The following is a 24,596-nucleotide window of genomic DNA, read 5'->3' on the forward strand; positions in this document are numbered from 1 at the left end:
ATTTATTTTTAATCCATATGTTTTACTCATTTGTCTATCATAGATAAAAGGAGCATCAGACACAAGGTTTCCACAATCCTGCAGTCACATTGCAAAAGCTGTATCATTATACAGTCATCTTCAAGAAACATGGCTATTGGAACACAGCTCTACAGTTTCAGGCACTCCCCTCTAGCCTCTCTAACATACCTTAAACTAAAGAGGGGATAGCTATAAAATGTGTAAGAATAACCTCCAGGATAACCTGTCGACTCTGAAATCTCTCAACCACTTACACTTTATTTTGTCTCATTTCTCTCTTCCCCCTTTCGGTTGAGAAGGTTTTCTCAATCCCTTGATGTTGAGTCCCAGTTCATTCTAGGATTTCTGTCCCACGTTGCCAGGGAGGTTTACACCCCCTGGAGTCATGTCCCCTGTAGAGAGGGGGAAAGCAGTGAGTTTGCTTGCCGTGTTGACTAAGAGAGGCCACAGCTGAGCAACAAAAGAGGTTCTCTTGGGGGTGACTTTTAGGCTTAATTTTAAGTAGGCTTAGCCTGTCCTTTGTGGGGATAAGTTTCATATGAACAATCCCCAAGATTGAGGGCTCAACCTATTGATTTGGTTGTCCCCACTGGTTGCAAGAATATCAGGAATTCTCCAAATGAGATAAGTTGAAATTTCCCCCTTTCTTGCCATTCCCCCAAGGGGACTTTGCAAATGCTTCTTTATTCACTGTTCAAATTACTCTGGGATTTATCTGGGCATCACACTGGACAAACCTACAAAATCTCATGCCCTATTCAATTAAGTTACTTCTTGCCGTTCAAGAAGGGTGGGGCCAGGCCTCTCCAGAAATCCCAACTCGGCTCTCCCGCCTGGACCGGCCTCTTACTATTCCAGAAGCACCAAATCCTGCTCTCAGGAGGAAGCTCCTGACGGTCCTTTCAATCTTGGCTTACGTGCTGGGCGGGGTCACCTTACAACTAGGTGACTTGCCTCTTTTCTATTTTTGATCAGTCTAAATGTTCATCTGGTGCAGAAAGCACATTAAGATCAGAATAGACAAAAAAAAAAAAAGCAGAATGGGGAGCAGGGGGGAGTGGAAAACAGGCTTTCCTCTGCATTCCCCACTGCTGTTTGGTCTGATCCACTCCTACCACCACAAAAATAATTCTCCTGGAGTATATGCCCTGAAATTCTTCAGTTCACTCTCCACCAAGCTGCCTCCTTAGCGCCTCAGCATTCCCAGCAGCCTCCCAGAAAGAGACCAGGAGGGGCAGGCCGCAGCCTTTGTTTCTGGCCTGGGGAGGACCTTAGGGAGAACCTTCTCATCCTAGGCCTGTTTATTAAACTGGAAGACGCTTCTTGCCCTCTTGAATCAACTGGCTTCCATCCCTCGCACCCTATTCCCCCAGATCCCAAGAGGGATCAGTGAGGGTGGGTGGAACTGGCTGCCTTTTTCTATTCATCAAATCAGTACTCATTCCCTCTCCAGTCTCTGTAGTAATTAATGATGTTTGGCTAGGATATAATAAGGGCTATGTGATAATTCCAGAGTTCCCAGGCACATTGGGGAACCTTCTTATAAGGGAGAAGCTGATTCAGATTTTTAAAAAAAAACAAGAGGGGGGTGGGGATAAGGGCAAAAGATCAAAGTTGCATTTTGCCCGCATCTGTTCTATGCTCTTGTCATTCTCAGCATAGCCCTTATTGTATTCTGGCCAAGCATTTTAAATCCTGCTTTTTATCTGGAAAATGATGTGAGTTTTGTATTGTAGCATCTAATAGACTTACGTGTGTTTCACTTAATATACACATAACTTTTTTTGCCATGCAATAAAACCGATGACCCAGGAAATCGGGCCATGTCCCCTTTGCTCCCTGTAGCGTGTCCTGGGGTGCAGTCCTGTCGGTGTGAGAGGTACCACCCCAAGTTCCACATCCCTGAGCCTGGGATGCTTCTAAGTTCCACCTGCCCACTGTGGGCCTCCTGGAAGTCAAGGTTTGTCCTGGAGCTCAGGCTGTGTCAGGAAGCTCCTCTATTTCTTTTCATATCTACCTGAAAATACCAGGAGTCCGACTCCAGCTCACTGTAAGTGCCCTGCATTTCTCTTGCTGCATTTTCTGTTACCAGTAACCAACAGAATCCTTTTTTTTATTTGTCCTTTTCTTACTACCCCCAAAGTCAAAGCAAACCCAGCTCCTTTGGGCTCCTGTAGGCAGGGCTCTGTAAGTGCCACTTCTTCCCACCCTCGGCTCAGCCCCCCCGTGGGCACATCAGGGTCTTAGGGGAGAAATGGAGCTGCAGGGAAGGCGCTGGGCCTCGGAAGCTGTGAGGGAAGGATATCTGGAACTGTCCCCAGAGGGCTGTAGGGAGCCTGACATTTACTGCTGCCTTCCAAGTGCTTAGGACTTTCGCTGGTTTTGATTATTTAGTCTCCAAGTCCACAAGTCACACACGATGAGTAAACTGAGGCTCAAGGAAGTCACATGGCAAGTGAGTGAGAGAGCTGGGATTCGCTGGGATCCACCATGGAGGCCAGGGCTCCTGCCCCAGAGCTGCCCTAAAGTGCCCCAAGCTGCTCTAACGACCCCCGAGCTGATCTAACATACCCCCCAGATGCTCTGACACATGTGGCCTGGTATGGCTCACAGTGGGTTCCCCATGTACCCCTCCTTGGCTTTGCCCCCGACCCTCAGGCCAAATCAGAGAAGCAGGTGGCACAAGTCACTGCCGGGGAAGCTCGGGTGGCTGTCTTGTCCCTGTGCCTGTCCACTGGGACCTGGGGATCTCTCAGCCAGCATGGCAGGCGAGAACTCTGCCTGCCGAGCCACCGTGGCCCGCCCAAACCTTTGAATTTGGTTTAAGTGAGAAATGATATTTCAGCCAAGCTTTATCTTTTATTAGCTTCACTCCCATTTTAATTATTGGAAATAAAATTGCATTTGCGGACGGGCAATGGTGGTGCAGCGGCAGAGTTTTCACCTGCCATGCCAGAGACCTGGGTTTGGTTCCCAGTACTGCCCGTGCAAAAAAATAAAGTTGCATTTGCACTTACAACTATTTAATACCCACCTTTTTATCCCACGTGCCCCCAAAATTCTGACTCCATCCCACACCCTAGTGGCCCTGAGCTCCCTTTTCTTATCCCCTTACATCATTCAAACTTCATAGTATATCCCAATTTCATCCCTAGAGAGTTAACTAGGGATAACTGTATATAGAATGTATATAGAATAGTTCTGACAAAAATGTATGTAGAATAGTTCTTTGATTTCTCCACTCGTCCACTCTTTTCTCACCTATTCTCCTTCTCTTAAGGCTAGATCTCAGTCACTTCATGACTTCCTTCAATATCCCTGGTGGGAGGGAAGACAGTGAGGACCTGGCTGCAGGGCTGGGGCTTTCCATCACAGTCTTGAGGGGGGCTGGCTTAAGAGATCAATATTTGTGAATAAATAAGGAACCATGTGTCTCCTCTTCAGGCCTGCCCCTGGAATGATCTTCCTGGCTGGATGGACCATCTTCCTCACAGGACTCTGTGAGAACCTTCCATATTTCCTGTCTCCTATGCAGTCTCTAGTTCTTGGCCTAATCCTCTTTGCCCCCCCCAGGAGGGTAGGAGGGAGAGGCTCTCCCTGTGGATTGGGCCACCCAGGGAGAAAGGCCCTGGCTCCTCCATTAATTGTTCTTCCAGTGGCTTCCGCCCTACTCTTGTCTACCCTGCCCCCTGTATTCCTTGGTTAGAAAGGCCTGTTGGTTGAGCCCTCACGGAGCACGTGGCATTGTCCTGACCCACGTGCAGTGAAAGCCCAGTGCACAGCTATGCTGGAGCGTCTGACAGTTCTGTTTAGTCAAGTACACAAGCAGGACCATTATGAGGCCGGCCGGCTCTGTAATGGTCACACACACATTCTCCTGGGAAGGTAGCTAGGTGCTAAGCTGGATGCCAGCCACTGCCCCCAAGAAGAAGATCATATTTACTAGAATCTGATAAATAATAAATTGGCTGGAATTTTAAGTTCTACTTCATATCTGGGCCAGGGGTTGCCACATGGTATCTCTAATAGTCACGGAAGTGAGAAGCTAGAATTGATCCATTTGATCCTAAGTTGCCTCTCATTTCTTCCTCTGTATATCATGCCCTATTGTGCAGAGACTACTGTGAATTTTAATTTTTAGGAATAATTAATTTCACATATTGAAATTATAATTATCATCAATTGGCCTTAAATACATCCACAAACAGACTCCCACTCATGCTTTCATTGCTCTGAGTCCTTAATTACAGAGCCACTACGATTTAGATGGGGACTCCAGTGCTACATTTGAACCCAGAGCCAAGAAAACTGCCAGTTTGTCCACATGCCCACTGAACACATTGATGGAGGGCCTTCTATGTGCCAAGCCCTGTCGTGAGCACTAGGGAGACCAAGATTTACCAGACACAACACAAACCCTCCTCTCAAGACCTGGGATGTAAACCCAGAAATGGAACTCAAAGTGGTAAACCTCACTGTCCCATCACATACAAAAAAGAACACAAAATTTGCATCTGATCCTTCTAAGCAGTCTCCTTGGCAAGCATCTGTGTCTCTAACTTCATAAAATTGTACTCTTTATAAGGCCCTGGTTTCCCAAATATTGAGCACCAATATGAAAACTGGGAAAATAAAATACAAAATATCAGTGATAGTAAAACTAATTGATTCAAAATCCACTGGTGCATAAGCATGTATGAATACATTCATATTTATTTCTAATATAAATATTGTCCTAAAAGAAAATGTGTGTGTTCTAGTTTGCTAGCTGCCAGAATGCAGCATACCAGAAATGGCTTTTATAAGGGGAATTTAATAAGTTGTTAGTTTACAGTTCTAAGGCCAAGAAAATGTCCCAATTAAAATAAGTCTATAGAAATGTCCAATCTAAGGCATCCAGGGAAAGATACCTTGGTTCAAGAAGGCCAGTGAAGTTTAGGGTTTCTCTCTCAAGTGGAAGGGCATATGGCAAACAGAGTTTCTCTCTCATCTGGAAAGGGGCATGGTGAACACGGTCAGGGTTCCTCTCTTGGCTGGAAGGGCACATAGTGAGCAAGGCATTGTCTGCTAGCTTTCTCTCCTGGCTTCCTGTTTCATGAAGCTCCCCAGGAGGTGTTTTCCTTCTTCATCTCCAAAGGTCGCTGGCTTGTGGGCTCTTGTGGCTATGTCATTCTCCGGCTTCTCTTCTCGTCATTCTTCTCTGGCTCTCTCTGAATCGCTTTCATTCTCCAAAATGTTTCCTCTTTTATAGGACTCCAGAAACTTATCAAGACCCACCCAAAGGGGTGGAGATATGTCGTCACTTAATCCAGTTTAACAACCACTCTTGACTAAATCACATCATCCAGGGAGATGATCTGATTACAGTTTCAAACATACAGTATTGAATAGGGAATGGGATTTTGATTAAAACATGGCTTTTCTAGGGGACATTCAAACCAGCACAGTGTGTATTCTATTTATAGATAACTATGCATATATTTATCCTTGGATAGAGCAAGGCCCTTTCAACTTAATGGGAGAAGTGGCACTAAAGTACCTTTTAGTCGATGAAATCTTGGATTTCTAACAAAATCTCTTGAGAAAACTTGTTCACTGATTGGTACAAAATCCTAAACTAACCATATTTCTCTTTCTTTCTCTCTTTTTTTCTCCTTGTGTTTTCCCTCCCCTTGGATGTCTGGACCCAGGAAAACAGGCAGGTTGTGGTAAGAATCCCTGCCAAAGACTAATACTTGCACACAAAGACAAAGTAAGAAAATAATCTAATCCAGAATGGGGACTGGCCTCATAATGAGATGATCCGCAATTCACTTCATCTTTCATCTACTCTAATAGTTGATGAGCATTTAACAGGGATGAGACACAGGGTGGATGCTGGGAAAGCTGAAGAGACAAGAACTAGCCTTGCCCTTCCAGAGCTTTCTAACACCCAGCATGAGTCCTGGAATAGTGTGAGTTTTCAAGGGATATGTCAGATCTGAACGTGATTCCATTTATAATCCTAGCTGCAGCTTTCCTGTTGGCTGACTCCCCCCAAGGATCTTCAAAGCGGAAGTAATCTGGGTCAACTCTACAACCTTTTCCCTCATGTAAATGAAATCATGTCGCTCCCGTGTCCAAAGTCACCTTGTGGTTTTTCAGTGCACTTAGAATAAAACTCAGCGTCCTAACCCTATTCGAAACTTCCACTCTCCCCTCTCTGGATTCCTTTCAGTTTCCCGGAATATGCCAAGCTCTCTCCTTCCTCAGAATCTTTGCACTCGGTTCCCTCTGCCTGGAACAGCTTCCCGCTCTCCTAGCTCTTCTTTTTGGTACTTCCTGCTTCAGTTTAAATCTGGCCTTCATAGAGGCTTGTCCTGACCAACTCTCTAGAGTAGGCTGCCACCTCCCACCCCAAGTGACCCTATTAAATCACCATGTTTATTTCCATACTAGCACTTACCACAGTCTGTAATAGGATCATTATTAATTCATTGTTTATTGTGGTCTTTCTCCTTCCCACCAGAACGTAGGACTATGGGGGCTTATGTCCCATTTGCTGAATTAGCTCCAACCCTTATAGCAGTAGCTAGCACATAAAAGATGCTCAACAGGTGTCTGTTAAATGAATAATGAAAAACTGAATTCAGTGTGCAGATAAAAGTTATCCCTTCTATTTCAGTGCTGTCCAAGAGAAATATAATGTGAACCACTTCTGTGATTGTAAATTTTCTATGAGCCACATTACAAAAGTAAAGAGATACAGATAAAACTAATTTTAATAACATATTTTATTTAACCCAATATTTCCAACAGCTTTTTATTTAACCATTTAAGCAATATAAAAAATGGTATTTTATATATTTTTTGCAGTGTCTTCCAAACTCAGTGTGTATTCACACTTTACAAGACATCTCAATTCAGACTAACCACATTTTGAGTGCTCAATATCCATCTGTGTCCTGTGACTACCATACTGGACAGTTCAGCTCTAGATAGAACTTTTTACATGGCCAGTGAAAATCCACTTCCCTTAGCCAAAAGACTTCAACCAGCTGTGTGTGATGGCTCTTATGATTTATGAGTACATTACCAGTCCCTAGTCCTTCTCTACAGTGATCTGTCTTCCTATTGGGAGAGGTAGGAGGGGGGAATGGGTTCAGAGCTAGGTTAGGCTAATGAGAAATATTTTACCCCACACAGTCAGTGGACAGCTTGTACCCGAATCAGAAAGGTCAGAATTAAATTTCTGACTTTTCTATATTTTCCCCTGTAAAAAAGAAATAAAACGAAATAAAGTTATTATGGCTAAGAGATTTAAAATGGAGTTGGGAGTTCATTCTGGAAGTTATTCTTATGTACCTCTCTACCAGGTATCACAAATTGGCAAGGTATGCACAGCCTCAGGTAATACTGTTCCTCAAAACCCCAAGGACATCCAGACACCAGAAAGAAACCATAAGATAAAGAACTCAGTAAACTATCTAACCTGAGGGACATCTGGAGCATCCCAAATATCCACAAACACAAACAATTTATGTAATCTCCTTTTTCTTTAAAATCCTTGCCTGGAAGCACCAAGAGGAAACATAATTCGAGTTGCTACCTGAATCTGGGCTCCCTGAATTGGAATTCTAAGACCCTGTTCTAGTTTGCTAGCTGCTGGAAGGCAATAAAACAGAAATGGAATAGCTTTTAAAAGGGGGAATTTAATAAGTTGCAAGTTAACAGTTTTTAGGCTGTGGAAATGTCCAATTAAAGCAAGTCTCTAGAAATGTCCAATCTAAGGCATCCAGGGAAAGATTCCTTGATTCAAGAATGCTGATGAAGTTCAGGGTTTCTCTCTCAGCTGGAAGGGCACGTGGCGAACACCGCGTCATCTGCTAGCTTTCTCTCCTGGCTTCCTTTCAAGAAGCTCCCCGGGAGGCGTTTTCTTTCTTCATTTCCAAAGGCGGGTGGCTGGTGGACTCTCTGCTTCTTGTGGCTATGTCGTTCTCTCTGCTCTCTCCAAACCTCCTGCTTTCTCCAAAATGTTTCCTCTTTTAGAGGATTCCAGTAAAGTAATCAAGACTCACCTAGAATGGGTGGAGACATGTCTCCACCTAATCCAGCTTAAGAACCACTCTTGATTGAGTCACATCTCCAGGGAGATGACCTATGGCTGCCTTTACAAAATGGGATGAGGATTAAAACATGGCTTTTCTAGGGTACATATATCCTTTCAAAACCAACACAGACCCCAAATACACCCTTTTGTTATCTTGCAGCTTAGTTTGCTATTTCTTGGTTGACATCCCTAATGTCCTTTCCCACTCCTTCTGTTAGAGAATTGTGAAGTCATGGAATTAAGGAATATTACAGTTTAACAACCTCACTTAAAAAAAAAAATACAGGGCAGGCCACGGTGGCTCAGCAGGCAAGAATGCTTGCCTGCCATGCCAGAGGACCCGGGTTCAATTCCCGGTGCCTGCCCGCGTATAAAAAATATATATATACATATATATATATATATGCATATAGCCTGTAGCTCAACAAAGTGCTGTCACCTTTGTAAAATCACACAAGCTCTAGCTTCACTCTCCATTCTATGTCATCTTCTGAGGAGGAGGTCAATAATTCCCCATCACCAACATCCACTCACACATGACAACCTCTGTTCTCCAAATCACTTGTCGTATTTCACCTCTTCTCAGGCTGTGACCTCTGCTTGACACCACATTTCTCTTTCCCTCATCACCACCTTTTCACATCTCACCCATTCCCTATGATTCCACTCCACATTCTTGAGGAAGACTCCAAATACCCTCAACCCAACTCCCTCCACCAAGGAGTTTCCAAGGAGAGTCTTATCCATCATAGTTGTCTTAACAATAGTGTTACCAAACGACTGCCCTTCCTTCTTCCTTCCATCATGATTCAAACCTGTACCAGAGGTTGGCAGCAGGACCTCAGCCCTTTGGCTGAGTGCTTTTATTATTTTTCTCATGCAATTTATCTTTTCGATGACTCATATTACCTCCATTTGCTAGATGAGCAAACTGAGGCATGGGAAAGGTCACTTATTTGTCCTCACACCTATGGGCAAAGCTGACTGGAGCATCCAATCTGGCTTGACTTCCTTGACTTCAGAAGACCATGCCCATGGTTCGGTGGTCGAATGCTCGCCTTCCATGGGAGACCCAGGTTCTATTCAGGGACCATAATCCCCCATCCCCCACTCCCCGCACCCCCAAAAAGATCATGCCTAGGACCTTTCTCACAGATCTGCAAAAGGGCTAAATTGAAATTACTGATTTCTTAACTAACCCTTCTGAAATGTTACACGTTCACTATAGAACATTCAGAAAATCCAAGAACACAAAGTGTAGAAACTTAAAATCCCCTTTAACTACCCAGACATATGAACTAAATTCGTATTATCCCCACCAGGCCAGGATGGGATCACTTCCTTGGGACTATCCTACTGCAACGTGGAAAGTGAGATCCAAGCCCTGGGGCGAGGCCTGCCCTGCCTGGCCTTCACAGCACAGGCGCCCGATAACCTGGCGGTCCCCGCGGCCCCAAGGATCAGTCAAGTTCACACATACTTGTGGGATGTACCGGGAGGGTCACAGGCGCGACATGGGGCTGTTACGTTCTCTTAATAGGTCTGTTTCATCTTTAAATGCCACCTCGCGAGAGTGATAGGGCAAAACATAAATGTTTGATTTATATACAGAGAAACACTGCTACGAACGTATCACCTACATCTTGAGAATCGCGCTTCCGGTTTTACAAGCGTGCATCGCAGCACAGCCACCAACGAGCTGAGGGTAGCACAACCCCCGCCTCTTCTCACTTCTTCGAGTGCCCACTGGCGGGTTGCACCGTCGGCCCGCCCCGTCCGCCTAGGCTCTCATTGGTCCTCTCCGCAGTCGCTCTGCGCCGTGGGCATTCCCGAGGTAGCCAATAGGAGCCGCCGGCTGTGAGTTTTAAACGACGCGCGCGGTGCTGGCTGTTGGAACGCGACCACTGCGCTACCTTTCCTTCACTGCGGGTTCTTCCAGGGCGCGCGGCCGGGCTGCTCTCCGGGCCTCCCCCAGAAACTCTCCCTTCGCCCCAGAAGTCCGAGAGCGAGCGGGGGCCCGGACGCCTGGCGCGGGGGCGGGCGCCGGGGCCCCTCCGCCATGGGCCCGCGCCGCCGGAGCCGCAAGCCGGAAACCCCCCGGAGGCGCCGGGAGAGTGCGACCCCCGGCACCCCGCGGCGGGCCACCCCCTCAGGTAACCGGGACGGGACGCGTCTCTCTGGGTCGAGCGGAGACCGACCGGACCCTCCCCACGCGGACCCAGCGTCCTTCCCCGGCTCCCGGCATCCTTTGGGGCTCAGCCAGGAGCCAAGCCCGCGAGGGCCTTGGGAAGCGCCGGGGACTGGCCTGGGAAACTAGGTCCCTGACCACAGTTCCTCTTGTTCCTACTTTTTATTGAGTGCCTGCCACTAACGAGGCCTGGAGTTAAGCTCTTTATAGTGTCCCCGTTTTACAGAGTAAATAAACTGAGGCTCACCCAGGCCAGGAAGCTCGAACACGGCTAGTTCGGCAGACTGAGGATTTTTAAAAATGTGTTCGTCTGTATGAATTTGCTTATTCTGGGTATCTTACGTAAGCGAAATCTGGTTTATTTCACTCAACGTGACATTTTCATGGTTCCTCCATGTTGTGACATGTATCAGAACTTCATTCCTTTTTTTGTGTGTAATTGTTTAAAATATTTTTTAACTTTTTTTAATTGTGAAATATATATACAAAAAAGCAACAGATTTTAAAGTTTGATATGGGTTACAGTTCCACGATTTTTCGTTTTTCCTTCCAGCTGCTCAAAAACACTGGTGACCAACAGAAATATCAGCATAATGATTCAGCACTCATACTCATTTGTTAAATCCTATGTTCTCTGTTATACTCCTTTTCTTTGACGTATATACATAAAAGCAACAAATTTCAGAATACATCGCAACAATTAGTTGTAGGACAGATTTCAGAGTTTGGTATGGATTACAGTTCCACAATTTTAGGGTTTTACTTCTAGCTGCTCTAAAGTACTGGAGGCTAAAAGAAATGTTAATATAATGATTCAGCTATCATAGTATTTATTTAACACTACCTTCTCTGCTTCATTCCTTTTTATAGCTGAATAATATCCCATTTTATGTATACACCTCATTTTGTTTATCTGATGAACACAAGGGTTGCTTCCATCTTTTGGTTATTGGGAGCAGTACTGCTATGAACATTGTCATACACATATCTATTCAAATCCCTGTTTTCAGTTATTTGGGGTATATTCAAGTAAGAATTGCCTGGTCATTTGGTGATTTGCTGTTTAACTTTCTAAAGAACCGCCAAACTGTTTTCCACAGCAGCCGCCCCGCTATATACTCACCAGTGTGCAAGGGTTCCTGTTTCTCAGCATCCTGACATCCTCAACCAATGCTTGCATTTGCTATTGAAAAAAAAAAAATAGTATCCATCCTAGCAAGTGTGAAGTAGTATGTCATTGTGGTTTTAATTTGCATTTCACTAATGGCTAATGGTGATTAACATCTTTTTAGGTGCTTAGCTTTCATTTGCATGTCTTTGGAGAAATGTCCATTCAAGTTCTTTGCCCATTTTTTTTTTTTTAGAAATCTTAACACACATACAATCCATCCAAAGTATACAATCAGTGGCACACAGTATCATCACATAGTTGTGTATTCATCGTCAAGACCATTTTTTAGAACATTTGCATCACTCTAGAAAAAGAAATAAAAAGAAAACACTCACACATCCCATACCCCTTACTCCTCCCTCTCATTGACCACTAGTATTTCAATCTACCCACTTTTTTACCTTTTATACCTGGCCCCATTATTTATTTATTTTTTGTCCTTAGTTTTTTACTTATCTGTTCATACCCTGGATATCAGGAGCATCAGACACAGGGTTTTTACAATCACACAGGCATACTTTAAAAGCTATATAGTTCCACAATCATCTTAAGAATCAGGGCTACTGGAATACAGTTCAACAGTTTCAGGTACTTCCCTCCAGCCCCTCCAATACACCATAAATTACAAAGGGATATCTATATAATGCGTAAGTATAATCTCCAGGATAACCTCTTTACTCTGAAATCTCTCAGCCACTGAAACTTTATTTTGTCTCATTTTTCTCTTCCCCCTTTGCTCAAGAATGCTTTCTCAATCCCATGATGCCAGGTCCATCTCATCCCCAGAGTCCCGTCCCATATTGCCAGGGAGACATACCCCCTGGGAGTCATGTCCCACATAGGGGAGGTGGCACTTTGCCCATTTTTTAAATTAAGTTGTTTTTCTTTATGTTGTTGAGTTGTAGGAGTTCTCTGTGTATCCTGGATATTAAACTTTTCTTAGTTAAATGATTTCCAATTTTTTCCTCTTTCTGTAGCTTGTCTTCACTTTCTTGTTAATGTCCTTTGCACAAAAGTTTTTCATCTAAGTTATCTGTTTTTTCTTGTTTGTCATGCTTTTAGAGTCCTATGGAAGTATTCATTTCTTAATACAAGGTCCTGAAGACTTTTCCCTATATTTTCTTCTGGGAGTTTTGTGTATTTATCTCTTACATTTAGGTTGGTCTGTTTTGTTCTAATTTTAAAATATGGTGTGAGGTAGGGGTCTACTTTCATTCTTTTGCACGTGAATAAACAGTTTACCCAGCACCATTTGTTTTGTTTGCATGGGCAGGCACTGGGAATCGAACCTGGGTCTCTGGCATGGCAGCCCAGCACCATTTGTTGAAGACCTTCTTCTTTCCCAATTGAATGGACTTGGCACCTTTGTTGAAAATCAGTAGGCCATAGATTGTGGTTTTATTTCCACACTTTCGATTCTATTCCATTAGGTCATATATCTGTCTTTACGCCAGTACCGCACTATTTTGATCACTATAGCTTTGCAATACATTTTGAAATCAGGACGTGTGAGTCTTCCAACTTTGTTCTTCTTTTTTCAAGGTGGTTGTGGCTTTTTGGTACCCCTTATCCTTCCTTAGGAATTTAAAGATTGATGTTTCCATTTCTGCAAAAAAAAAAAAAAAAAAAAAAAGGCTTCTGGAATTTCTGGGATTGCATTGAATCTGTAAACATTTTTGATGATATTGACTTCTTAGTGAAATTAAGCCTTCCGATCCTTGAACCTGGGATGTCTTTCCATTTATTTAGGTCTTTAATTTCTTTGAGCATTGTTTTTTAGTTCCCGCTGTATGAATCTTTTACATCCTTAGTTACATTTATTCCTAAATATTTTATTCTTTTAGATGATATTGTAACTGGGATTGTTTTTTATATATCCTTTTGGATTGTTCATTGCACCTCACACTCTTAGCTCATGATGACCTTGTTTCATGTTCCATTGGGAAAATAGAAGACTTCAGACTGAATTCTCCTCATCTTCTCATAACAGAATCTACATGTCCCCTTTCATTTCAAAAGCTACTCCTTGGCTTTTGTCATTTCCTCCTTTCACCTTCTCAAGGGCCTTCTGTTAATCCGCTCCACCTACACTCAGAATTAAATTCAAACTCCTTATACTGTCAATCTACAAATGTGCTCTGATGTTTCTGATATTAAGCAAAGGACGGGAGTGCTTCCTTGATCCCACATATTCCTCATTTCTCTCTACTTTGCTTCATAGCTACCCTTTTTTTAATAGCTCATTAAAACTCATTGAGTCTATCCCCATTGTTTCTTTCTTCACTTCCTGGTCACCCTTCAACCATTCTGACTCCCCCCCCCCCCCAAACACTGCTTCTACACTTCTACTCCACTTAAACGGTTCTTGTCAAGGTCACCAACAACTCCCTTGTTGACAAATCCATAGACACGTTGCTATGTCTCAAGCATTTAACACGATGGGCTACTTTCTGCTTAAAACATTCTGTTCCCTTGGCTTCATATGGATTTCATATCTTCTCTTACCCTCTGATGTTTCATTTACTCTCAAAGTCTATCACTTTACTCTATTTAACACATTCTTCTGGTTTGCTTATTTTCTTTCTTGAGTTTACTTCCTTTCTTTCATGGTGTGAGCTTTCTTTAATTGTTTGGTTTTTAGTTGTGTTCATCTTTACATTTTCTGCAACTGTTCTTTTTACTAAAGGCGACCTCTAGTGATGGGGGGGGTGTGGGAGGAGGGGAGAAGTGGAGCAAGTGAGTGAGTAGTGTATCTCCTAGGTATGGGTTTTTTCCTTTCTCCTAAATGTCACCAGGCATATCCTGGACACTGCCCTGTGTCTTTGGCTTATATTTCCTCTTCCCACCCAGGGATAAAGTCTCCACTGGCAGCTGCTGGGCACAAATCCTCCCAGGATTGCCTCACCTCCCCCCATTTGCTCCTTCTATTATTAATTAAGTCCCTTCTATTGAACTGCTCAGCATGGGTTCTCTTTTCTTTGCTGGACTTCAAATAACATTTCTGAAGTTCATTTTATCCTCCGCAGTGTTAGTTTCTGTATGTTTTTTTCTTTTTTTTTATTCTTTAACTTAAAGGTTTGTCCATTTTATGGGTCCTTGGTTTTATTTATTGAGCAACTATAGGATTTTGTTTTACCCTTTTTCATTAATATATTATCTTTAATATTTCTTTGCTCTACCATTTGTTTTAGTATTCTCTTTGTAACACTTGAATGCTTACCTCATATATCTTTTAATATTTATGTTTTATAATAGACTTTTTTAAGTGCAATTTTATTGAGATATATTCACATACCATTCAAACCATCCAAAGTATACAATTGCTGGCTCACAGTATCATCACATAGTTGTGCATACATCCCCATGATCAAATTCAAAACTTTTTCATTGCTCCAGAAAAATAAAAATAAAAAAACCCAAATCCTCCCAAACCCCTTCCCCCCTGCCCATATTATTGACCCATAAAATATTGGTATGGTACATTTATTACTGTTGATGAAAGAATATTAAAGTATTACTGTTAACTATAGTCCATAGTTTGTAATGCTTTTCCCATATACCCCTCTATTATTAACTCCTTGTAGTAGTGTTGTACATTTGTTCTAGTTGATGAAAGAACTTTTTTATATTTGTACAGTTAATCACAGACATTGTCCACCACAAGATACACTGTGTTATACATTTCCATGTTTTAACTTCCAACTTTCCTTCTGGTGACATACATAACTCTAAACTTCCCCTTTCCATCACATTCACACACCATTCAGTACTGTTGATTATTCTCACAATAATGTGCTACTGTCACCTCTATCCTTTCCGAACATTTGAAGTTCAACTTAGTTAAACATTCTACACATATCAAGCAACTGTTCCCCATTCTTTTTTTTTTTACTTTTTTTTTTACATGGGCAGGCACCGGGAATCGGACCCGGGTCCTCAGGCATGGCAGGCAAGCATTCTTACCTGCTGAGCCACCGTGGCCCACCCTGCTCCCCATTCTTTAGCTTTATTCTATATCCTGGTAACCTATATTTTAGGTTAGATTCTATATTTTAAATATATGAGTTTACATATTATAATTATTCTATATCCTGGTAACCTATATTTTAGGTTAGATTCTATATTTTAAATATACGAGTTTACATATTATAATTAGTTCATATCAGTGAGATCATAAAATATGATCTCAAAATATGATCATAAAATATTTGTCCTTTTGTGTCGGACTTATTTCACTTACTATAATATCCTCAAGGTTCATCCATGTTGTTACATGCTTCAGGACTTCATTCCTTCTTACTGCTGAATAATATCCATCACATGTATTTACCACATTTTGTTTATCCATTCATCTGTTGATGGACACTTGGATTGTTTCCATCTTTTGGCAATTGTGAATAATGCTGCTCTGAACATCGGTGTGCAAATGTCTGTTTGTGCCCCTGCTTTCAGATCTTCTGGGTATATCTCAAATAGCAGATTGCTGGGTCATAAGGCAACTCTTTTGCTTCCTGACGAACTGCCAAACTATCGTCCATAGTGGCTGTACCATTTTACATTCCCATCAGCAGTGAATGAGTGTTCTTGTTTCTCCATATCCTCTCAACACTTGTACTTTCCTGTTTGTTTAATGGTAGCCATTCTAGTATGTGTGAGATGATATCTCATTGTGGTTTTCATTTGTATTTCTCTAATAGCTAGTGAAGCTGAGCATCTTTTCACATGCTTTTTAGCCATCTGTATTTCTTTGGGAAACGTGTCTATTCATATCTTTTGTCTGTTTTTTTAATTGGGTTGTTTGTCTTTTTATTGTTGAGTTGTGGGATTTCTTTATATATTCTGGATATCAAACCCTTACAGACATGTGGCTTCCAAATATTTTCTCCCGTTGAATCAGCTGCCTTTTCACTCTTTTGACAATGTACTTTGTAGCACTGAAATATTCAATTTTGAGGAGTTTCCATTTATCTTCTAATAGACATTTTAAGGCTATACTTTTCCTTGTAGTACTACTTCTTAGCTGTGCTTTTTAAGATGAAGCCTTTTTATTGTTCATTTCTAAATTATCTTAATTTCAGATGGGATTCCTCTTTAACCCAAGAGAAATTCAGGAGAATTTTGGTTTTTCTATTCTTGGGTTTGTGATTTTTAGTTTCAGTATAGTTTGAGCAGAGAATTTGGCTTTTATGATTACTACTTTTGGGAGTGTTTTTAAGACTTTTTCCTTTTGGTTGGAACTGGGATTGGAGCCATCTAGCCCACATGGCTCTCACTGAGCTATCATCTTTGTGAGGTCCCAACTTAGCCACCAGAGTCCTGGCCAACTATCTTCACCTCTGTAGGCCATGAATAACCAAGTCAAGGGGATTACATTACAGCTCTTAAAAAAAAAGAAAAGACAAAATAAAATAAGTGTTTTTCTAATGTAAGTGGGTAAGATATAAGCAATGCACAAGGTACTTTTGGGGCCCAGAGCCTTGAGGGAGGGAGGTGACCCATCACTTTGGAAGAGATCAGGATTCAGGGAAGACTTTCTGGAAGAATTGATACATGAGTTAAACCTCAAAGGACATTTGTTCATTCATTCATCTATCTGCGATTGCCTAGGTGCTGAAGATAATGGAAGTGAATAAAACAGACAAAAATCCCTGCTGTTGTGGAATGTATTACTGTCTAGTGTTGAAATTGCCCTCTCAGCTGTGTTGTGAGGCACCACTTGTTTTCCACTGCACTTTACCTTTATGATACAACGTTTTCCTTTGCTCAGGCACTTCCTCCCGTCCGCGTGGTGTGCGGAGACATCGGATTCTGAAGGAGATCCAGAAGCTTCAGAAGAGCACAGAACTGTTGATAAGGAAGCGGCCCTTCAGCCTTCTGGTGAGGAGCGTCCCACCAACCCCCATGCTGCCGTCCTTTATGTTTCCCAGGCTTTGGGGAACCAGCCTTCTCTTCTTACATGGCTCTGGGACCCCTTCTTTAGCTTGAGGGGACTCTGTCTTTGAAAGATAGCTTCTCCAAGGGCCTTTGAGACAGGGTTCTTTCATTATATACATAGGATTCCTCTAATCCATTCACCCTTTGATCCTTTTCCCTACCCAGGGAGATTACCTCTCATTTTCCTCCCCACCACCAATGAGAGATATGGTAGCTGCTAAGGTCCTAAGAGTCATCACCTGCTACTGAGTTAGGACCTAAGATTAAGGGCCAGGAATAATGGAAATTCCCACTCCTTCATAGGTAAGAGAAATATGTACTATATTCTCTCGCGGTGTGGACTTGAACTGGCAAGGCCAGGCTCTGTTGGCCCTACAAGAGGTAAGAAGTGGTCACGGTACAGGTGGGTGAGGGTGCGTATGGGAGGAAAAAGAGTTCTTCAGTTCCACTTGCCTACCAGCGCTTAGCACTTGTGGAGTGTCACATACTGAATCTTGCCTCCTTGGAAACAGCAATAAAGTAACACCTCAGGGTTGGGGGGCTACATTGACAGGTCTCTAAGAGAAGAAGCAGCCTGTATTAATTAGGGTTCTCTAGAGAAACAGAATCAACAGGAAATATTCGTAAATATAAAATTTATAATAGTGTCTCACGTAACCTGGGACCGAAGAGTCCAAAATCTGTAGGGCAGGCTGTGAAGCTGACAGTTCGATGGAGGATCTGAATGAACACAGGAGAGGCTCGCTGGCCAAAGCAGAAAGAGAGCTTGTCTCTTCTGAATCCTCCTTAAAAGGCTTCCAGTGATTAGATTAAGCATCACTCATTGCAGAAGGCACTCCCCTTTGGCTGATTACAAATGGAGTCACCTGTGGATGTAGCTGATGTGGTCATGATTTAATTCTATAAAATAGCAAAAGACAGGGAGCGCTTGCCTGACCAGACAAACAGGTACCACCACCTGGCCAAGTGACACATGAACCTAACCATGACACAGCCCATGCCCCCTTGTTTGTCAGTGTTTTTGTTTCTCTTTCTGCCCTCAGGCAGCAGAAACTTTTCTAGTTCATCTCTTTGAGGACGCCTATCTCCTCTCTTTACATGCTGGCCGTGTCACCCTTTTCCCGAAGGATGTGCAACTGGCCAGAAGGATCCGAGGAATTGAAGCTGGACTTGGCTGAGCTCCTGCAGCCAGTGTCTCTTGTAAGCCTTTCCTGCTCACCCAGAGAGCAAGTGTTTGTTTTGGAGGAAAAATACCTAGCTTCTCATCACTGGAGATAGAGTTTCTCAGAAGGAATTTTCCTTCTCCATCCTTAGTCCCTGGTTGTTTTGCCTTCCCTCTGTTCTTTAGCAAAGGTTGGACCTATTTTTAAATTTATGCGTGGGTCATGATGGCTAAGGCCTTTTGTCCAATGTTAAATAAAGATATTTTTCTGCTAAGTAATGACCAGACGAACTGAATCTCTGACAGAGTTAAGCTTTCCATTTTATAAGGACCAAATGATCTCATTTTAAGAGAACTTTTTCTTAACCTTGTGAAAATGCCTTGTTAGTAAATATGTTAGTAAAATTTCAAAGACCCTCCCTGTAGCGATGAGCAGATCCATGGAGCTGAGTGCTGCCTAGAGTTCCTATCGCCAGGCAGTATGTGTGTTCTGCTATGTTGCTTTGCCCTTTTTTTTTTTTAAAGAAGACTGAAGATTGCATGGCTTTCCACTGTAACAGAAGTAATATATGAAACAATCAACACAATTCCAATGACACCTGAGTTATCTTCAGATAAGAGACTCCAAGGTTGACTTCAGTTACAAATTATTTGTATGACTGTTATAATTATTTTGAAGACATCAAATTTGCTTGTTAATGGAGAAAAGGACATTTTCTTGTTGTTATAGAGTTTTTTGTACTGCTTAGAATTTTTACCATGTGTATATTTCATTTTATTTAAATCGTAGGGGAAAAAATTAAGAGACAACCACTGAGTTGCATGGAAGGGTCCAGCATGTCTGGTATGTAAATCTCCATCCACCAGATTAATCTCACCTTTATGGACATCAAATTTTTGAGTGGACTGTACCTGTCAACAAATTTATAGCTTTTCAAAAACTTAATTGGGGTTGAAATACAAAATATTTGGGGTTTAATATTCTAGTTCCTTCCACTGAATGGCTATCAATGTTATTCAGAAATTCTAGCCTGTAGAATTTAACATTTTGTTCTTACTTTTAAATCAAGATGCATAATAATTTATACTTTGGAATTTTTTATAACTGGAGAGATAATAGAAATAATTTTTAATTAAAAAACTTAAAATGGATTCTTAGAGTATACACAGATTATACTTTTTTAGTATGTGCTAACATTAAGTTCTATATTTGTATATTACCTTTTCAAATTTAACAAAAAAATTGAGGAATGTTTGTGCCTCCAATGGAGTGAATATGAACAGAAAAAAACTTTGCCTTATTGCATCTGGAAGCAGTTTAAAAGATTTGAGAAATGAGAAATGCCACCCAAAGATTTTAGATTTTGTCTGTGCTAAAAGTGATTAGTGATGGATACTACTACTTATAATGTGTCAGTTAGCTGAATTCAGACACGAGTACTGTTTTTGACTGAAGAAATTTTAACCCTTTAAAGAAACCTGTTATTTTTCCACATCAACTCATATTTATGCAAATATCAAAATAAAGCATATTTGTCCATGGAATACATCTGTAATTCTTGTCAAGAATGTCTTTAAGATAAACTTCTACTGGCTTTCTTTAAACTGATACTTTCCTACTCCTTTAAAATTGTTCTGACCAATACACCACCACAATACACACACACTCAAATGCCAGGCAGGGTGCATGCTATCACCACCACATAGCATTTAGACAGTTACATGAGAATAAATTATTTACATCATGACAGTGTTACTGTTTACTGTAAATTCTGAGTCCTTATTGTGTTGATGGTTTTCTTGATTTTGTTCATTTGTTCTACTTTCTTGAGGATCTCATCAACATTATTTTCTAATCTTTCTACTGTTTTTTTTTTTTTCATTTCTTCTTTCACATTTTTGGTATCAGGAACTTTGTTTTTTGAATGTTCTTGTATACCATTCCAATCAATAGTAAGTCAGAAAAACCAGCCGTCCTAGATATTTCAAACAAAGGGATTTAATGGAAAGCATTGGTTATAATAATGTTGGGAGGATTGGAGGAACAAAGTAAAGAGAGGATGCCACCCAGAAATGAGGAAGTTTTCAGTGCTCCAGTGTTACCGGACAAAGGGGGTGGATTCTTTTGCCCAGTGTGCACAAATGACCAATTCCTGAGACACTGGGGTTTCAGAGAGAGAAAAAGTATGTTACTAGGCGCATAGCAGGAGATCAAATGGCCTATTGGCCCAAAATCTGTCTCCTCGAACTGAAGTAAATCTAATAGTTTTATAGAATTAAAAGATGGGTGGGTTTTTAGGATAATGAGCACAGTGGCCCCAGCTGATGTAACTAGAGGCGATCTAACTGTTGAGCATGCACAGATTGATTACATGCTTAGTCACAGAAGGTATGTAAGAAAAAGGTGGCCTTAATATGATGATGGGTGTGATTTTTTGTGTGTGCAGCTCCTTATTTTATTATTCGTCTACCCATACACTGGAAGAAAGGGTGTCAGTCACAAGGCTTTTACATCACATGGTCAGAGTTTAAAAAAAATTAGTTATACAGTCATTATCAGAGATCAAAGCTACTGGATTATAGTTCAGCAATTTCAGGTATTTCCTTCTGGCTATTCTAATACACCAGAAACTGAAAAGAAATATCTGTATAATGAGTCATTAGTCATAATCAATTGTATTATGTATTAGTATTATGAGATATAGGTGATTTGTAGGTTAAAGTCTAAGCTATGCGTGTCAGGTGGGCACATTTTCATTTGATGCGGTCTCAGTTACCAAGATAATTTTGGACTTGCCGTGGGTTAGTTCTGGACTGACCTAAGGCCCTTCATTAATAAACATTAGGGACTGTCTTTAGTGATTACAAGACTCTAAAGTTGATAAACTGGATCGGTGGGTACAAATGAAGGTTAGTCAAGATTTTTACCATCACAGGGGCACAAGATGAAGGCTGTATGATCATTACCAGAGATTGAGGCGGCTGGATTACAATTTAGGGATTTCATGTATTGCCTTCAGTCTATTCCAGTATACCACAAAGCAAAAAGGAATATCTATATAATGATTCAGTAATCAAAATCATCCCTTAAATCCTAAATTCTGGTTACATGGAAGCCCACCCCAGCTGGTGCCCTGCTAGAAGCACTGCCCCATTGTACCTGTGTTAGAACCACACCATTGCTGCCCATCGGGAACTAGGCGCCCCACTCCAGCCAGTGCTGCTGAAACCAGGGCTGACACTGAGGAAGTCTTATCCATTTCTGCTTCTACTGCCAGAGGCACTACCAAAGTGAAAAAACGTGGCTCCTGTCTACCTCCCACCTTCCAAGCCCTACCAGCTTGTCCCGTTGGCAGAAGCAAATCAGAAGCAGCTTATGAGGGAATCTGGGAATGTAGTTGGCTGGCTTCTAACCCCCTGTGTTACAGAGGAAAACTTGGGTGGACAGGAATGGAACTTAGAGTGAATAGATAAAGTCAGCGCACATTCTGATATCATTTCATGGATATGATACCATTTTAAGGATATTTATTATAATTTTTTGGTTTGGATTTTTGTTTTCTTTTTTCCAGGTATCTGTTATCTTCAAATTTTATTTTGTTTATCTTGTTTGTTTTGCTGTCTTCTACTTCTGAGGATTCTTCAATGTTTTAATAATTAAGTTTAAGAGTAGGAGGCAAAAATGGTAATTGGAAGCTCTGAGCATGTTGTTGGGACTTTGAGCTTCACTGCAGTTTGGTTAGGTGGGCCTTTGTTGGGGGATCTCCTGTTCTCAGGCTAATTAAATACTCCAGAGAAGAGTTATCCAATCTTCCTGGAGGGTAAAGACCTCCCTGGTTCTAGAGCTTTGTGGAGAAGTAGTAAGCTTAGTTAATATCCCTGTTTTAGGCCTTTGCAAAATTTCCCCAGAGACTATCTAGACTCATGCTGGGATGGGGGGGGAGGCACTCACAACAGTGATGAGTTGTAGGAGAGGAGCATCTGGGGATTCAGTTGTTTCCTAAACAGTTTTCAACCAATCCTCATTCACTCTCAGTTGCAGAAGTTCTTGGTGCTTTCAATTCCTGAGACTTTTGAAGATTTTGCAGTGTAAATTGTGATGGTTCTTAACTTACCTTGCTATTTGCTTAGAATTCTTCTTTCTTTGGATCTGTGAAATCAGTTTTTACTTGTCCATCTGCTTTCTAGCTTTCAAAAATATGTCGCTCCTCTCTCCTGTTCTCTTTCTTCATCCTTGTGAATTTATATTGAGCTTATTGAAATATGATTTTAGATTGGCACTTGTTTTCTTTCTTCATATGAGCAAGCTGATTTCCACTATTTTCTGAGTTCTATTTTTGCTGTTGAAAAGTCAGCTGCTGGCTTAACAGTTGCTCTTATGAAGACGTTATTTCTCTCGCTATTTTTTAAAGTTTTTTTGTTGTGTTTGGTGGTGTGCAATGTCATGATATGTCTAAATGTGGATATCTTTTTATCTTGCATGGCATTCATTGTACTTATTGAAGATGAATTGATATCTTTCATCTGTTCTGGAAAATTCTCAACTATTATCTCTTCAAATATTGCATCTCCTCCGTTCTGCTCATCTCTGACACCCATTATCTACTTGTGAGGCCTTCTCTGTATCCTGATTCCTTCCCTCTCTCCATCTTTTTTGTCTATTAATGCTGACTTGTTTCTTCTGCCCTACCTTGTAATTTTTGATTTTCACTTCAGCTGTCTCGAATCCAATTTTAAACCTGTTCATTCTTAACTTCAATTATTTATTGTATTGTTTTACTTCTGGAATTTCTATTTGATTATTTTCAAATCTGTCATGTTGCTTTTTATAATTTCCTTTGAAAACTTCAAGCTTGGCTTTAATCTGCTTTAACATAGTAATCAGACTTTGCTTGGTGATTCTAATATTTGGAGTTCCCATGGATCTGTTTTATATTATTTATCATTTCTGTTAGTTCTCATATGATGTCTTTTCTCTTTGTGTGCTTGGTTACATTTGATAGAATGCCTGACATCTTTATGAGGAAGTAATTTGAGGTTTAGGATGATAACTTTGTCTAGAGATGTTTTCTTTTTCTTCTACCAGGTACCTGGAGGTGCTAATCATTCAGAACTACTTTATTTAAATTGGAGGCTTAGAATTTTTCTCTATCCAGATGATTCAAAGCTAAGATGCAGTCTGTAAGGCCTGAATTGCTTCTTGTCCACCTTACTTCTACACTACAACTAACATTCCAAGGACTCCAGCTCACATTAGAGGCAATTTACCATGGACCCCATCCTTGGAGGAGGACTTGTACTCCAACCTTTTTCTCCCTGGCTCCACAGAGCTAAAAGCCACCAAGATGGTGAAGTAAGACATCCCATTCCCCCACAGAATCTTTGAACAACTAGCAAAAAACCTGGAAAAACAATTAAAGGGTTGAATTAAGCAAGTACCAAATTAATAAAATGCAGCTTTATAAACAGTAGGCAAAGCTTATGGCCGTTTCTAACCTCATATCCTCCCCAGTACAGTGTGGAAACAGCCTGCACTAGAGGAAGAAGAGTAACTGCTATGCGCATACTGGGGTGGCTCCATGTCCGAGTCATTCTATTGACTAGAAGTCTGAAATAGGAAATTTATCTCAAGCTCGACTTCCTAGAACTTGCCTTGCAAGCAGAAGCAAATTGCCGGCAGCTAAAGCAGTGTAATAAACAATTTAAAGCAATCTGGGGCAAAGATTGCCTACATTCTCATACAATAGAGTACCAAGGAGAGGAAGAAAGAATAAGGATATATTCTTATTCTTTAGAATAAGAGAACCTAAAGAATAAAGGAACATTCCAATTCCTGTAATGGGGAAATTCCTAAAGTCACATACAAATACAAATCCAGGACAAGAAGTAGGCTTAGATAAGATGGAGAAGATACTCCACATTTGACTCACGGTGATCTTGATAGGAGGTCTAAATTCTAAAGGAAACCACCAGCCAAAGCAGAGCCAATTTGCAAAGACTGTGAAGGGTGCTTTTTGCCTTGGTTTTGTTT

At 41.4% G+C, this 24,596-nt stretch overlaps 1 protein-coding gene across 2 annotated transcripts; it reads left to right on the forward strand.

The window, feature by feature from the left end:
* The first annotated feature begins 10,169 nt into the window (after positions 1-10,169).
* On the forward strand, positions 10,170-20,246 carry CENPA (centromere protein A). 2 transcript variants are annotated; one of them, XM_077152355.1, is made up of 5 exons: positions 10,170-10,263; positions 17,237-17,346; positions 17,707-17,784; positions 18,447-18,603; positions 19,356-20,246. In XM_077152355.1, exons 1-4 carry the CDS (start codon positions 10,170-10,172, stop codon positions 18,579-18,581), a joined length of 417 nt encoding a protein of 138 aa, XP_077008470.1. In that variant the 3' UTR covers positions 18,582-18,603; positions 19,356-20,246. The 2 variants fall into 2 exon arrangements, with proteins under 2 accessions (XP_077008470.1, XP_077008469.1); XM_077152354.1 differs by having other exon boundaries at positions 18,447-20,246.
* Positions 20,247-24,596: the final 4,350 nt, after the last annotated feature.

The sequence above is a fragment of the Tamandua tetradactyla genome, chromosome 3 (genome assembly GCF_023851605.1).
Source record: "Tamandua tetradactyla isolate mTamTet1 chromosome 3, mTamTet1.pri, whole genome shotgun sequence".
Lineage (NCBI taxonomy): Eukaryota > Metazoa > Chordata > Mammalia > Pilosa > Myrmecophagidae > Tamandua > Tamandua tetradactyla.

What these genes read in the sequence shown, in the direction of transcription:
- CENPA (XM_077152354.1), top strand. Translation starts at nt 10,170, where the DNA reads ATGGGCCCGCGCCGCCGGAGCCGCAAGCCGGAAACCCCCCGGAGGCGC. An exon ending in AGCGGCCCTTCAGCCTTCTG is followed by an intron (nt 17,347 to 17,706) that starts GTGAGGAGCGTC and finishes ACTCCTTCATAG; the next exon opens with GTAAGAGAAATATGTACTAT. An exon ending in CTCTGTTGGCCCTACAAGAG is followed by an intron (nt 17,785 to 18,446) that starts GTAAGAAGTGGT and finishes TTCTGCCCTCAG; the next exon opens with GCAGCAGAAACTTTTCTAGT.